Source organism: Aegilops tauschii, chromosome 2 (genome assembly GCF_002575655.3).
Source record: "Aegilops tauschii subsp. strangulata cultivar AL8/78 chromosome 2, Aet v6.0, whole genome shotgun sequence".
NCBI lineage: Eukaryota > Viridiplantae > Streptophyta > Magnoliopsida > Poales > Poaceae > Aegilops > Aegilops tauschii.
The window spans coordinates 645,620,017-645,636,141 of record NC_053036.3 but is presented as its reverse complement, the minus strand read 5'-3'; the positions used below and the strand labels follow the sequence as shown (position 1 = coordinate 645,636,141).

The following is a 16,125-nucleotide window of genomic DNA, read 5'->3' as shown; positions in this document are numbered from 1 at the left end:
GTCGATATGCAATGCTCTATGATACTGTGACTAAACTTTTTCACAATAATGGGCAGTAAAGTAGCAATGGATAGCATGCAGACTTCAATATACGATATATTTCGCATAGTGCAGATGTTGAACGATTATAATTATTGACAAAGGAAGTTCCCAATTCCACTTCCTTGCATATGGATTATGGGGATCTGACATAATGGTAACATAACTGACAATCTGCTCATGCATATTGATCACATAATCATCTCTCTTATGTCCTAATGTCAAGCTTGCAATGCATTACAAGCATACGTCAATTGGATTCTTGCACTGCTGATGAGCTCGACCTGATCAGCAAGCTCCAGCTCTGTGCTTCCACAACCAAGGTGGCCACCTGCAAATAGCACGCCACAGCAGCTTCTACATATCTTCCTTCTCAATCTTTGTTCCCACTTCTATCGCGGCAAACCTCAAGAACATACCCCAAAAAATACAGAAGGAACGGCCTCTTGCAGCGCCACAAGCACAATATTTTTCTACCAGAACTATTGTGCCTATCTAGTTTAAATTGTTTCGGAGATCAATATTAAGATTTTCTTAAAGCAATTGCAACCCCATCGATTTCTAACTACAGAAACCAGCATAACGACAAACATTTGCACATGTAACGAACTAGAAAATACAACTTTTAAGTTGTTCACGGAAATAAATAAATATGTACAAAGTTGCAGAAAAATGACGAACCAATATAGTCAAGAGCAATAGCATGCAGCTGAATTATTAGGGAAACCAAAACGAGTGCCTTGCTCCATAGGGTTTCAAGATATTTTTCTACTACGATATACTAGTGCATTACATTTGGATCTACGTCACTACATTCTTAACGTAAAGAAAGTAAAGGGGATTATCATGAGGAAATGAAGTAAATTTAAGGAGATGACTGATAGTAATTATCTATGGACCTTTTTTCTTTTACTTCATTTCAAAGATTAACTCACTGTAGTGTCTCCTATTTTCTCAAATTGTAATGCACTCAGCTATTTGATGCTTTTTTTCTCCAAAAATAACCAAGATAAGAAAACATACTAGTAATAATAAGAGAAACGATACTGAAACATGTTCCGGGATTACTACATAGTAGAGTTCAATGCTGCAGTACTCAGTAGTAATACTGAAATAAATTCGATACACTATAGGGTAGCATTGAAAGGAGCAAAATATTTCCATCATGCCAAGCTCCCATGCAGCTGGTAGTTTCTGAAATCTTGATGCTAACGCCGATTACTTGGTAGGGTCAAGGACATGGCCGGCGAAAACGATCACTCCAGACCGCTCCTCCATGATGAGGAAACTGAACGGGTGGTCGGCAACAAACGGAACCATGTCCGGCGGCAGACCACCACCACAAAACCCGCGCATGATCGAAGCGGCCTCGGTCCCTGCCTCGTCCACCTTGATGATCACCTTCTGCATGGCCTTAGTCACGAACATGGGCCTCCGCATGTCAGGCTTCTGGAACATGCCTCGCAAGTCACCCACGTCGCGAGAGAACGGCAGCGAGAGCCCCAGCCGTTGGAGGTCCTTTCCAAGGTCCCAGTCAAAGGAGATCTCAAACTTGGGCAGCGTAACCTGGACATTCTCCACCATCGTCTTGGGTAGGATGCTCTGCAGGTAGCTTGGCGCAGCAGTGATCATGTCCACCATGTTCGCGATGCCGAGTTGTTCATCGGGGAGGAAGAAAAGCATGCTGAACTGAGTGTCATCAGCGTCGACAGCTGCAGCGGCGCCTGGACCGCCGCGACTCTTGAGAGGAGCTGCGTGGGCGGCATCTGCCTTGGTTTTCCATGGGCCCAGATAGGGAAGCTTGAGAACCTTGAAACCATCCAAGCAAGAGATAAACTGGGATTGAGAAGACTTGCTCATGAACTTTGCCTTGACGCAGCTGCCGTCGAGAAGGTGAAACTGGCGAGGCGACGTGTTGGCCCGGTGGAACGGATTGCGCCATAGGCCTTTGAAGTAGACCGCGGTGGCGACCACGAGGGCGGTGTCAGCGTTGATGTCGCTCGGAAAAAAGAGGGAGTTGATGAGGTTGTTCGTGGCCTTTTTCACCCAGTCGTTGATGATCTCCACTGCTTCCTCCGGCTGCAGATATATATATTGGCAAATGAAATTGTATATAATACTATAATGGATCTAAGGGTATGCAGAAATTCCACACAAGATAGAATTGACGAACGAAACAAAATGGTAAGGATAGGATTTACATCATCGGCAAAGTTGACGGTGCGAGCCTGCGATTTGTAGGACTTGGTGGCTACGTCCCGGAAGGCTTTCTTGAGCCCGCCGCAGGAAGCGTCGACCCAGACACCGCCGCCGAAGAGCACGCGGGGGGCGCTCTCGTCCTCCATCTGGTCGGCGAGGACGGTATCCGCCACGCGCCGCCCGAAGGCGGCCAGATCAGCCGCCGACGGCGCGCCGTGGAAGCTGAGCAGCTGGGCCTCCGTGGCACCGCGCGCCCCCGCGGTAACGAGCGCAAGCGCCGCGTGGATTGACAGAGGCGCGAACGCCATGTTCTTGCTCTTGCCGGCGAAGCCGTCCTCCGCGAGGTGCTTGGCGAGCCGGAGCGCCAGGGCCGTCTGCCCGTCACGGACTGCGTCGGCCATGATCGATAGTTGCGCTCACCATTGTGCACGATGGCGCTTGAGCGAGCGAGCCCCCCACCCCCCACCCCACTATATCCGCCCGGTCATCTCCGTTGGGTTCGGGCCTTGTGGCCTCTAGTCCACCTAGTCGTAGTTGCATCTCGCTCTAGGAATGATGTGGACCATTGCAGGGACCCCCCCCCCTCCCCGCCAAGCAATGTTCTCATATGATCAAGGTATGAAGTACTCTCCGACATTCATACAATGCTTGTTGATTTCTAACATATTTTATGTTCTGGGTATTGTTTTCATATTTTTGTGTGCATATCCTGTGTTATTCCCTTTTATTGGGTCTAATTTTGTTCCTGGACAATATGTAATATGACCATGTCAAAACGACGCGTGGAGGGACGGTGTTGAAACTGACGGAGCCAGGGGTGCTCGGGGGGCTTACCGGCGACGAGCTGGTCGGGGGAAAGGAGCTCGACCGACATACGAAACGGGCTAGAGGGAGAAGGGGCCGGCGTGAGCGGCTGTGAAACGGCGAAATGAACAAGGCAAGACTCTTGGTATTTATTTGCGAGTAGAAGGGGTGCGGGTGACCAGGATAATCCTTCTCCGAGCGGGGTATGGTCGCTATGGCCATGTAGAAATGTTATTATTTTTAATGGTACTAGTTCATCTCCCTTACAAGTTATCTACTGATGTACACATTAGCTTCGAACATGGTGTGCAGTTGGAGCTTGTATCTAAGGAGGGTTTTAACCAAAATGGTGGCGGGCTGGCGGCATAGTCTATGGGTAGGACCTCGACCATCCCCAGCATAGGCATAGTTTTTGTATCATACAATTTTACTCTTGTCAGTATGTCTTTTTTACTATGCAACATTGTTTGTGTTGGTTGTGGGCATCCTAGTCATACAGATGTCGGTTGTATACTCATTATGCTTTGCATCTTCTTGAAAATTCATTATGAGTTAATAAAATCAATATTTTTTAGCTCTCTGGAAACAGAAGAAACAAGGAAACACACATGCTATATTTTTTTATCGACTTTCGAGCTAGCACTAGTCTTCCTTGTTGTCACTACTACTAATACGTTAGCTATGAGCATTGTGAAAGCTTCTTATTTTCTTATTTTCTCCGTTTTCTTCCCTTTTCAACTATTTCTATTTCCATTCATGTTTTATTTATTTATAAACACATGAACTCTCTTTCATAAATATTGAATATCTTTCCGATATATATATATATATATATATACATGTCTGAACATTTCTTATAAATCTATGAACTTCGAATATAGATTTTTTAATACATGGGTATATTTTGTTTACAAGAATGTTGCAAAAAAATGAGTTGAACTTTTTCTATATGTACATCAACATTTCAATAGGGGTATGTGAGGTGAACCTCCTGTGGTTGAATGGTTAGGAGGATAGTGGTATTCCCAGCCCATCAGAGTTCAAGTCCTATACTTGACATTGGTGCTCACATTTCCTTGAATTTATTTTAGGCCTTACGGTGATGTGCATTCAGTGGGAGGAGACGTTCCCGTCGATAATGAAGGCGTCTGTGGTGACTTCGTCAGCCTCTCGGAGGTGCTCATAGGGGTAGGGTGTGCGTGCGTGTGTTCGTAGGGATGAGTGTATGTCCCTGTATTCGAGCGACTTCAATTGTAATGTGTTAAAAAAGGGGGGTATGCGAGTATTTTCCATTTGTTTATATTAATGTATGTATGTATGTGTTAATGGACTTTGCTAATGGGCTAATTGACCTTGCCTTCACAAAAGCTATGATTAATGGACCTTGCAATGGGCTGGCCCATGCATTCAAATGTCTCAATGCTCTTAAGACCGACTTTAGGCAGCTCCCCAAATGTATCATTATTGTACTCTCTACTACCAAATTACGGAACCGGTGCATATTTTGAGCCCACGCCTAGGCATTTCACAAAGCCCATTTTTGCATATGGGTATTTGGTTAACGACGCCGTGAGCAGAGTGATCATGCGGAATGGTGGCAGGCATGATTGGCACTGTTTGCTTAGTGTACCTTCGTTAGCTGGATCGATGCACCTTCCGTGCTCAATCTAGTTTGTATATCCTAGTCTTAATTAGTATTCCCTCCATTTTTATTTACTCTATATATTAGATTTTATTTTGATCACTGGAGATGATCAGAAGTAAATTACTTTTGTTAAGAAAAAGTTGAGTGAGCAATTCAAGATGTCAGATTGATTTTCTCTCAGTTATTTTATGGGAATTGAGATTGATCAAACTAATGATGGTTACTATCTCTCTCAACATCGCTGTGCACTCATGTTGGGGTGGGCTTACGACTTATATGCTTTCAATAGTTATCCTCCCCACACTTGGCTACCCAGTGTTTACCGTAGGACTAAAGTCAAACTTCTTAAAAATCTATATTATGTGAAGGTATATTCAATAGTGAATCTAATGGTATTGATTTGTTATTGTATATGTTAATATTTTTATTTATAAACTTTATCAAAGTTTCCAAAGCTTGAGTTTGACCAAAGCTAATACGCGGACTAAATAAAAACGGAGGGAGTACTGCCTACCTGCAACACTAGAGACTGGATTATATTACAACCTCCCAGGGTCTCGAACTTGGACAAATCATGTGCTTAGATCAAAGAACTTGATACATAATCCTGGAGTTAGTAGTAGATCAAGTGCACCTCTTTTGTTGCATTGCAGTGGGTTGATTTTGATGAAACACGAGGTCTTACTGCAAATGTTCCAGATTAATTGTATGGTCTATGGGTTTATTGTGAAGAAATACCTCTTTTTTTGGCAAATGCGACAGCAACTCATCTTCCAGGCAAATCGTATCCCTCAATTTTCTATCCAGCGGTCCAAAATCAAGGGGAGCAATGGGTGCACTGATTGCCCCATTTCAACGGATACGTTCTCATCCTTTTTTTTAGTAACCGATACGTTCTTATCCAGTGGTGCCCTTATTACTCTCAGGTCGAACTACGAAATCCGTTGATCTTCTGAGCCCATGTCGGCATTTCACCAAGCCCATTTTTGTCCATGTCCGTGATGACACATCTCATGCCGCATGCGTGCTGTTTTTCTCTCTTATCGAATGCAGATGGTTTTGTAGCTTGTTTGGTCAAGGCGCCATGACCAGAGTGAGCACGTGTAATCGTCTCGGAGTTGTTTGCTTAACTTAACTTAACTAGCAGGATCGATGCAGCTAGCCAGGTACCGTCGGTGCCCGATCTAGTGATACATATAATCATCATCTGTACTGGCCAGTTTTTAAAAAATCATCTGTACTGGCTACCTGCAAAGTTGGAGAGTACGTACATGCAACCATGCACGTGATGCACGGGTACTTACATGCCGTAGCTTCCCAGTTACTGCGCGCGCATGCTCAATCTATTATTCCACCTAACTCCGGTTAAGTATCTCAACTCTGGTTAAGTAGACCCGGCTACTCCTGTTATAAAATGGCAGCATCTTGGACGTGAGGATGCCACACTCCCACTCACAAACTCACAAGCTACTACTCACAGTGCACAGCACAAGCTAACTAAGGTAGCATCATGGCGGTGTTGAGCAGGGCAGCGATGGTGCTGACCATGATGGGCCTCGCTGCCACTTCAGCCCTTTCACAGCCGTCGTTGATCTCCATGACCACCGACGTGCCCCTTCCCGACGGCCTGTCTTACGACTTCCACGCCTTGTCCTGCAGCAACCTACAGAACATGGTGCGCGACGCCGTGCAGGGAGCGATGGCAAGGGATGCCGGCGTCGTCCCCGGCCTCCTCCGCCTCTTCTTCCATGACTGCTTCCCTCAGGTGCGTACATTTACCAATACTATTAATGCACTTCATTTCAAAAGTATCATTATCATCATTAGTACTGGCTGAACTTATCGCGTGCATCGTGGGGGTGTAGGGTTGTGACGCATCGATCCTGCTGACGGGAGGCAACAGTGAGCAGAACATGCCTCAGAACGGTGGGCTTCGGAGGAGCGTGCTCGACCTCATCGAGGGCATCCGCGCAACCGTGCACCGCGCATGTGGGCCCACCGTGTCATGCGCCGACATCACCAGCCTCGCCACCAAGGAGGCCGTCATGCAGTCCAGGCTGCCGGGTTATGACGTGCCGCTTGGCCGCCGAGACAGCCTCGCGCCTGCTACGGCCCAACAAGTCGGGATCCTGCCCGGACCCGACTTCAACGTCGAGCGGCTCGTGAGAACCTTCGCCGATCGCGGGTTTGACAAGATGGACCTCGTGGCGCTCTCTGGTGCGCACACCGTCGGCAAGGCCAGCTGCGGCAGCTTCAGGAACCGCGCCGGGGAGAACGCCGACTTCGTCCGCGTGCTCCAGCAAGTTTGCGCCAGAAACCCTGGCCACTTGCAGGACCTCGACGTGACCACCCCCAACACGTTCGACAATAGGTACTACAACAATCTTCAGGTGGGGAGGGGAGTGCTCAACTCCGACATGGCGCTCACCCACGACGGTGAGACCAGGAACTGGGTCAACAACTTCGCCGGGAACCAGGGGTGGTTCTTTAGCCAGTTCAGCACCTCCATGAGGAAGCTGGCGCATTTGCCAGGAGGAAACATCGGCGAGATCCGCAACAACTGCTTCAGGCGCAATGGGAATGGAGAGTCTGTCGTCCTCGCCGCTGAGATTTTTGCGGCCTTTGCTTGACAGATCAGATTGATCATACCGTTAGCGCCGTCGACTGCATGTATGATCAACGGCATGTCATGCCATGCATGTAATAAGAGCTTGCTACATAGCTTATGTTTTGCTTGATTGCAAGTAGCGTATGGCCACGTAGCATAGAGCCACTAGGCAGGCCCCCTGTATCGTTTCAGTTCACAAACTATCTTAATTTCCTTACTTTAGCTTTCATTATCCTTTGTGTCATGGAAAGTTAATTACTGTCAGCGTGCTCGATCCATTACCGATATCTTTGCTCCCTGGGCCCACGAACTTTAATTACTTCAACAACTCCGGTTAATTGCCTCCAACTCTGGTTAACTAGAGCCAGCTGCCTCTGTTATAAAATGGCAGCATCTTGGACGTGAGGAAGCCACACCCCCATTCACAAGCTACCGACAGTGCACATCACAAGCTAAGGTAGCATCATGGCGGCGTTGAGAAAGGCAGCGTACTGACCTAACGTAGCATTTTCCAGCAAAGGCAATTTGCCATGGCTCGGAAGGTGAATTTGCAAAATAAATGTAAAAAATGCCACCTAAATGAAGCTGGCCGAACTATTTTGATAATGCAAATGAAAATTTCCAGAAAATTTGCCATTCGAGTTGATTGAACTATTTTACGGTTTGCCCACAATGGCAATTTTTTTAACATTCTAATTTGTAAAAGAAAAAGCATGGCAAGAATATTCTAGCAACATCTCTGATAACACCCACATGGCAATATTATAGAATTGCCATGGCAAATATTTATGTTCAGAAATTGACATGGCAAAAATTACCACTGAAAAATAAGAATGAACAATATAGAAAAAAATATGAACAAAAAATTGCCCTGGCAGATTCAAATTAAAAATTTCCATGCTATTTTAATTTAAATTTCCATGTTGCATGAGAGATTTGCCGTTTATGTAAGATAACACAAATTATGTACAAAATTTCCATGGCAGATGTATATTAAAATTTGTGATGGTGTTTTAAATAAAATTGGCATGCTTTGTATGGAAATTGCCACGGAAAGATAGAGTAAACAATACGAACACAAATTATAAACAAAATTACCTAGGAAAATTAATATCAAAATTTGCCATGTTTTGTGTGAGAAATTTGGCATGTATGTAAAAAACACAAAAAAGAAGAAGAAAATTGTCATGGCATATGAAAATTAAAATTTGCCATGGTGTTTTTCTATAATTCTCATGCTTTGTATAAGAACCATGGCATATGCAAATTAAAATTTTCCATGGTGTTTTAGCTATAGTTGCCATGGTGTTTTGCCGTGTATGTAAAAAACAAAAATTTGAACCAAATTGCAAGGCAAATGGCAAGATTGGAATAGTGCATGCAAAATGAAATTACAACCCTATGTAGATTATGCCAAAATGATCCTATCCCTCAATCCGATGGTGTTAGCATGGTAACTGTTTGTAGTGGAAAAATATGTACAAGAATGTATTTGTATAATGGGAAAGCGTATGTATGACGCCAAAAGATGACTGCCCACTATGATGGGAATTTTTGTTTTGCATGGATAAATTGAGGAAAAAATCGTGGTATTGGAAAAAAGAAGGGCTAAATTGCCAAGGCAAAATGAGCGAAAAAAAAACTATGCACAACATACCTATGTTGGTAAAAACTTAATCATCTTCTTGGCTTGCGCCTAGCTGTAGTATTCAAACCCCTCGGTCTTCTCTTCCTCTTTCGTTTCATTGCATTTGACGCATACCTCCTCCTTCTTCGTCATGATATCCTCGAACCTCTCCATCATCTTGGCCGTCGCACCTTCTCGCTTCTCCATCTCCTCCTCCCACTTCCTCCCCCGCTCCTAGCCATCCTTTTGACGAGAGCAAGGTATTCTTTTATTGGCTCACCATCTTCATCTACATTGTCCATGGCAACGGCTTTGAATGAATTGGCAGTGACGTTGAGCCACTTAGGGCGCACATTCAAGTTCAACCAACAATGCATGAAGAGGAGTGCTTCTTCTCCGTCCTAAGGAACAATATGCAAGCACGAACGACCTAGAATGAATAGACATGTTTAGAAAGATGCATATCCAGCCAAATGACCAACACATTGAGCATATCTAGCCAAATGACCAACACAAGTTGCATATCCAGCCAAATGACCAACACATAGAGCATATCTGGCCAAATGAACAACACATATAGCATATCCGGCAAAATGATCAACAAACAGAGCATATCCAGAAAATTACGAACACACATAGAGCAAGAAAAACTCACAATCTCTTGGAGTTCCGCGCCACTTAGCCACCGAATTTGCAATTGTTTGTAAAAGCTGCAATACTTGCCCGTGGCCACTTGAATGGTGTACCATCAATTAGTGAGTGACTTCAAGTTTCTCTCACGGATCACTTACTTGCAGTAGGGATCATAGTGCTTTTACTCACTGAGCCAAGCATGTACACTTGTCCAAAAGGTTCCACCCCTTTGCTTTGTGCCATGAATCGGATCAATGCTTGTGGAAAACCTTGCATTAACCAATAATTCATCCTCCTTTAAGTTGAAATTTCCCCACCTCTTCTTCTTTGGGCCCACACCCGTCGCCGAGATGTCAGTTGGATCACCGTACGTCTGGTCACCGTCTAGTTGTTGGGTGTGCATTCACTGGATGTGCTTCCCCTGGATGTCCGGGTCCAGCCGAGAGTCCTCTAATTGCACGTCTTCATGGACACCGCAGTCATGGATGTTCATCAATGCCTCCTCCACATCCACCACCGCGATTGTCTGAGACATTCCAAGAAATAGAGATCGGGTACCAAAGGGTGTGGGCCCGTGAGTACAACTGAGGCTCCACGAAGGTGTAGTCCCCGTTAAGATTGGCGTTGAACGACACTTGCTGGCCGGTGGTGATGGTGGATGCAGACTGCTGCTGCGGGCCGAGTTGTAGGGTAGCGCAGCTGCGCCGGCCCGGGAGTTGGCGATTGCATGACCGGGGACTGCCGGTTCACACGCTTTTGCGGAGGAGGTATTGGGTGACCACCCCCCGCCCAAGTGTCCTCCCTCTTCTTTTGTTTGTGGTGGCGGGCGTTGCATGTCACCATGTCCACTGGCGGGCGGCTACCACCAATGGTTCCTCCGGCTTCGGCTTGATGACGACCGTCTCGATTGGCTCCATCGCAACGGCTGACAGCGAAGCGGGAGAAAAGGGCACGCTTTCGCGCGGAAAAGTGGTGGAAATGTCCAAATGTGCGGGCTCCTACTCGGTTTTGGCTGGACCTGGGGTGTCGGACGCCTACGTGGCGGCTATCCGGACGCCCGGAAACCTTCCCAGGTTTGATTCTGGCTCGCGAGAATTTGAACACGCTGACCGATCCACCGACGTTTGATGCACGACGCTGGACAACGCAACCTATTCTTACCGTGCTGTCCAGATGTCTATGTCCGGTTTGATGCACGGTGTTTTCTTTCGATAAAGGACATTTCGTTGAATTGATTTATCAAGGTGATACAACCGCATCTAAAGAATGCCTGGCCTCTGCATAACGTGATGCACACAGCCAACAATCCATACGACCAAAAAGTAAAAATAGTTTTGCAGCAAAATTAAATCAATCCAGCCTAGGGTGGGGAAGATCCTATACGGAGATTACACCACCATCCTTGGAGGGAGAAAACCTCCCTGGTCGTACGCTCCAGCCGTGTAGACGCCATCATAAAAATGTCTCTGTCCTCCGACTTCTGCAAGATAGACCAAGTACGGAGCCATCGCGTACATGCATGAATAACCTGCACAGGAGAAAAAAACACATTTATTTCTAAAACCAAACCATTTCTGGTTAGCCACATTACCCAGCATAAGGCAGCCGCCTGCACAAGAATATGTGCAGAAAATTGTTGCACGGCGTTGAAGTTGCCCTTACACCTTAAAATAAAATATCGTATGTGCAAATATCTGTGCTTAGAAAAATATCTGAGCTTAGATCCAATATAAGTGGTACCTTAGCCTTTTTTTTAGGGGTAAGGGGTACCTTAGCTGGGTGTACACCGATTGTCGACAGAGGCCTCGTGGGCTTACGGAATACTAGAATTAGTTGGTCATCAAGGGGCATGTGAGGGCGCATCGTCGATCGATCCGTGCACGCCGCGCGCGCATAGCTTGCCACGACGATGCGATCCATTATCGACCAATGTGTTAACAATTCTGAATGCATGTGGAATCATGCGAGAGTAGAAAACTGGCAGCAATTTTTTTTTCCTTTTCTTCAAGATTAGCTTATGCATACATGATCACAAACTCACAAATACATTTCGCGATAGCTATTGTAATCTGGAACTCGGGGCTACGTGAGTCTTTTCGCCCCTATCACCATGTTTTTATTGATATAAGTGATGATCCATTGTGTTCACCAGCTAGCCTTGATCGGCATAAGCTATGTGCTTGTGCTATAAATAAACGACTCTTGGACGTGAGGAAGGCACGCTCCCACTCACAGTCACACTACACAGGCAGTAGAGCAAGATAGCTAGCTCAACCTCGGTAAGGTAGGATAGGAATAGGATCAATGAAGCCCAGCAGGGCAGCAATGTTGGCCATGGTAGGCCTGGTTGCCGCAGTGCTGTCCCGGGCGGCCTTGTCCACGGCGGCGCCATCGTTGATCTCTATGCCCAACGCCGACGGCCTTTCCTATGACTTCCACGACGAGTCATGTCCAAACCTGCGGCAGATGGTGCACGACGCCGTGGAGGAAGCAATCAAGGAGGATATCGGTGTTGTCGCCGGCCTCCTCCGCGTCATGTTCCATGACTGCTTCCCACAGGTACGCAACCCTAGCTACCTTTTATTACTTGTTACCTTGTTGGCCTTGAGAGATGTTAAGTGCGCCGTAGCTTGGAGAGTGTTGTGCGGTTAAGCTGGACAGGATGCTGGTTGTATTATCAGTTTCAAGCGATTGAATTGGGGGCCTTTTTGTCGCTAAGGTAAATAAAAGGTTGATTTCAGGAGGATGCTGATTATGTCCAGACATACGATTTTGCTAAACAGTTGAGTCTGGTGAAAAGTACAAGTTTCACTTTTCAGAGTGTATTTTTGTTGCACATTTAGAGAGTGTATTTAGACATAATAAAATCTCTGTCAACTTTGATGGACGGATCCACGGATTTATGGATATGTAACCACAAACACTATGCATGCAGGGCTGTGATGCGTCGCTTCTACTGTTTGACAAGTTCTGGAGCGAGCTGAACATGCCTCAGAACAATGGAATCAGAAGGAACGCAGTGTATCTCATTGAGAGCATTCGCATTAAGGTTCAAGACGCCTGCGGGCCCACTGTCTCCTGCACGGACATCATGAACCTCGCCACCCGCGAGGCCGTGATGCACTTCGAGGTGCCAGGCTATGAGGTGCCGCTCGGTCTACTGGATAGCCGCGCGCCCGCTCCCAGAGAGAACGTAGAGCAGCTGCCGGGCCCCGACTTCAACGCCACCCAGCTCATCGAATCCTTCCAGAGTCGCGGTTTCGACATCACCGACGTCGTGGCCCTCTCCGGTGCGCACACGATCGGGAGGTCAAGCTGCGGCAGCTTCAAGAACCGCTTTGGAGAGAACGCCGACTTTGTTCGTTGGCTCCAAGGCACCTGCGCCAGAAACCCTAACCATCTGCAGGACCTGGACGTGACCACCCCTGAGAAGTTCGACAACGTGTACTACAACAACCTGAAGGAGGGGAAGGGGGTGCTCAACTCCGACATGGCCCTCACACATGACGCCAGCACCAGCTGGCTGGTCGACGGCTTTGCGCAGGACCAAGGGTGGTTCTTTTCCCAGTTCGGCACCTCCATGAGGAAGATGGCACATTTGCCGAGTGAGTTCGGAAACAATGGTGAGATCCGCAAGTACAGCTGCTTCTGGGCCAACTTGCATGGCCCGAAGGGGCCTACTGCTGATCTCGCGGCATCAGCTTGAGATCCCATCATATGTCGTTAACGGCCTTCCATGCGTGCATGAAATAAGAGCGAGCTAGCTTAGCTAGAATTCTTGTCTGGCTTTTATATCTCCATTTCAATAAATCTATGTTTTCCTATGGACTATACTTCGGTTTGCGAAATAATGGTAATAAAAACTACGCAATATGTTTGGATCTTTTCGGTTTGGTTGTCAAGCTGTCGATGATTCTGTTGTTCCTTTATCAGAAGATAGTGCAACCAAGCTATTCCTAGCCGCATTGGAAAATATATATATGTTCGGATATACACCCTAAAAATGTAATTTCCAGCTCAACAGAGATTTCCAATCCAGCCAAAAATCCACTGCCGCCAGTGCACATCCATGCCCTTTGTCTGAAGTCGTTGTCCACCGATTGTGTATCCGGAGCAACACTGCTAATGCTGCATCGGCCTCAATACATGCTGCACCAAGATTCAGGAATAATGGTCCAGAGTACCATATATGCCGGCGAGGCGGGCCGCACACCACCGTCTCCCCGACATCACTAGGCAAACCTCCCCGCCGCCACACTGCCTCCTGGCCTTCAAGCCGCATGCTTGCCACCGCAACCACCGGAGATGGGAAAGCACTTCCTTCCCCCGCGGCCGCTAGGGATGGGACCTACGCTAGTAGAAAAAGGGTCATCTATCCCGGTTGGTAAGGGCCTTTTGTCCCGGTTTTTGAACCGGGACTAAAGGGTCGTTACTAATGCCCTAGCCCTTTAGTCCCGGTTCTTACACGAACCGGGACAGATGGGCCTCCACGTGGCCGGTGCGGCGAGCCCAGGTAGGAGGGCCTTTGGTCCCGGTTGGTGGCACTAACCGGGACCAATAGGCATCCACGCGTCAGCATTTCAGGGGCTGGGGTTTTTGTTTTTTTAAGGGGCGGGGGGGGGGGGGGTTGGGGGTTTTGGGGGGTTAATTTAGGTGTTTCATATATTGTGTTAGCTAGCTAATTAATAGAGAGAAGTGTCCTCTCTTATCTCCGTGCTTGGTCGACGCTACGTACTATATACGTATAGAGAGGACTAGACACGCTAGCTAGTAAGAAAATGAAGGAAACAGAAGATCGTCATGAACATATGCATACAGAGAGAAGTGATATCGACCACCTCTCCTTCTCCGAGAGATTGGTCGAACAACAAGTTCTCGTATATCTATCCGACACTACTGGCTACATATATACAATAATTATCTCTTACAATATAATCTCCTAATTATATACGAAGTCAAGGTCCACATGGTATTCTCCGTCTTCAGCGATCACGTGGTCAAGGAAGAATGCCGCCAATTCCTCTTGAATTGCTCGCATACGATCTGGTGCTAGGAGTTCATCCCGCATCCGAAAGATCTAATTTGAAGAAGGGGGTCAATATATATATATATATATATATATATATATATATATATATATATATATATATATATATGAATAAATGAAACTCAACACAAATGATGGTAATAAAATAAAATTGTGAATATTATTGCTTACGTACTTCATATTGTTCGTCAGAGTAGCCCCGCTCACAGGTCGTGTGGCGGATGGACTCGCAAATGTAGTATCCACAGAAATCATTCCCTTGTTCCTGCCACAACCACTTTACAAGAAATAGAAGTCAATCAAACTGATAAGCAAGCATGCTAAATGGTATTGATGAAACTAGCACTTGAATCACTAGGAGATGCGCGGAACATGCTACTATAGTACTTACTTTCGGGTGTCTAAATTGCAGCTTCTTCGGCAGTCCCGGAGCTTTTTTGGTGAATTTTCTCCAAACCCTGCCAGACAAAGAAAACAATTACTTGATATCAGGAAATGAACAAAGTTGCTGATATGGTGGATAATGATCGATCTAACTTACTTCTCGAGCATTTGAGTCATGTCCGCATAGTCCTGGGGATCTTTTCGTCTCGAGTCTAAGACGGTTACTACTCCCTGCTCAAGCTTAATCTCTAGGAGAATATAGTGGAAGCTGCGCACGCATGCATAAGTCATCAATTACATTACTATAACCTGGAGTAATAAGGGAAACCGAATATGCACAAGACAGTAACACTCACTTGAAGTTATAAGGAAAGAGTATTATATCTTTGTTTTCATTTATTACCAACGATCATAGCAAGTTGGCCTCGGTATTTTCGGCATGATATTTAACCTGAGTTGCATCTATGAGATTTGTGTTAATGAATCCAATATCACCGATTTGTCTTTTCTTCAATCCGGCGATCTTCAATCTGCATAATATAGTGAGGATAATTATAAATACATGCAATGAAAGAGCTGACCTGTATAGAGAGACTTAATGACAGAAGTAGTACTACTTACAGACAGTAGCAAGTGACCGTTGATTTATCTAGGGCCTTTTGATTGAAAAACTGGAAGAACTCCTCAAATGGAACATTCAACAGTTCAATTCCAACGAGGTCATGCTCCTCTTTAACTCTCAGCATCAAAGTATCCCTCCCCCCAGACTCTCTGCAGGTTTTCATGTACCAATCATGTAATCTTCGCATCATCGTTGTTAGAGATCTTGTTGGAAATATGCCCTAGAGGCAATAATAAATTGGTTATTATTATATTTCCTTGTTCATGATAATCGTTTATTATCCATGCTAGAATTGTATTGATAGGAAACTCAGATACATGTGTGGATACATAGACAACACCATGTCCCTAGTAAGCCCCTAGTTGACTAGCTCGTTGATCAATAGATGGTTACGATTTCCTGACCATGGACATTGGATGTCGTTGATAACAGGATCACATCATTAGGAGAATGATGTGATGGACAAGACCCAATCCTAAGCCTAGCATAAGATCGTGTAGTTCGTTTGCTAAGAGCT

General features: G+C 46.0%; 3 protein-coding genes across 3 annotated transcripts; 2 read left to right on the top strand and 1 right to left on the bottom strand.

Moving 5' to 3' along the window:
• Positions 1–1,014: 1,014 nt before the first annotated feature.
• LOC109747578 (serpin-ZXA-like) lies at positions 1,015–2,639 on the bottom strand. The gene is made up of 2 exons (XM_020306614.2): positions 2,241–2,639; positions 1,015–2,118 (listed from the first exon to the last, which is right to left on the bottom strand). The coding sequence occupies exons 1-2, from the start codon at positions 2,637–2,639 to the stop codon at positions 1,258–1,260; spliced, it is 1,260 nt and encodes a 419-aa protein (XP_020162203.1). The 3' UTR covers positions 1,015–1,257.
• A 3,498-nt stretch (positions 2,640–6,137) lies between these two features.
• Positions 6,138–7,582, top strand: LOC109748240 (peroxidase 22.3). The gene is made up of 2 exons (XM_020307278.3): positions 6,138–6,452; positions 6,553–7,582. Exons 1-2 carry the CDS (start codon positions 6,198–6,200, stop codon positions 7,315–7,317), a joined length of 1,020 nt encoding a protein of 339 aa, XP_020162867.1. The 5' UTR covers positions 6,138–6,197; the 3' UTR covers positions 7,318–7,582.
• A 4,001-nt stretch (positions 7,583–11,583) lies between these two features.
• LOC109738131 (peroxidase P7) lies at positions 11,584–13,442 on the top strand. Its single transcript, XM_020297231.4, has 2 exons — positions 11,584–12,114; positions 12,491–13,442. The coding sequence occupies exons 1-2, from the start codon at positions 11,860–11,862 to the stop codon at positions 13,259–13,261; spliced, it is 1,026 nt and encodes a 341-aa protein (XP_020152820.1). The 5' UTR covers positions 11,584–11,859; the 3' UTR covers positions 13,262–13,442.
• Positions 13,443–16,125: the final 2,683 nt, after the last annotated feature.

What these genes read in the sequence shown, in the direction of transcription:
- LOC109747578 (XM_020306614.2), bottom strand. Translation starts at nt 2,639, where the DNA reads ATGGCCGACGCAGTCCGTGACGGGCAGACGGCCCTGGCGCTCCGGCTC. An exon ending in CCGTCAACTTTGCCGATGAT is followed by an intron (nt 2,119 to 2,240) that starts GTAAATCCTATC and finishes ATATATCTGCAG; the next exon opens with CCGGAGGAAGCAGTGGAGAT.
- LOC109748240 (XM_020307278.3), top strand. Translation starts at nt 6,198, where the DNA reads ATGGCGGTGTTGAGCAGGGCAGCGATGGTGCTGACCATGATGGGCCTC. An exon ending in TCCATGACTGCTTCCCTCAG is followed by an intron (nt 6,453 to 6,552) that starts GTGCGTACATTT and finishes GTGGGGGTGTAG; the next exon opens with GGTTGTGACGCATCGATCCT.
- LOC109738131 (XM_020297231.4), top strand. Translation starts at nt 11,860, where the DNA reads ATGAAGCCCAGCAGGGCAGCAATGTTGGCCATGGTAGGCCTGGTTGCC. An exon ending in TCCATGACTGCTTCCCACAG is followed by an intron (nt 12,115 to 12,490) that starts GTACGCAACCCT and finishes CTATGCATGCAG; the next exon opens with GGCTGTGATGCGTCGCTTCT.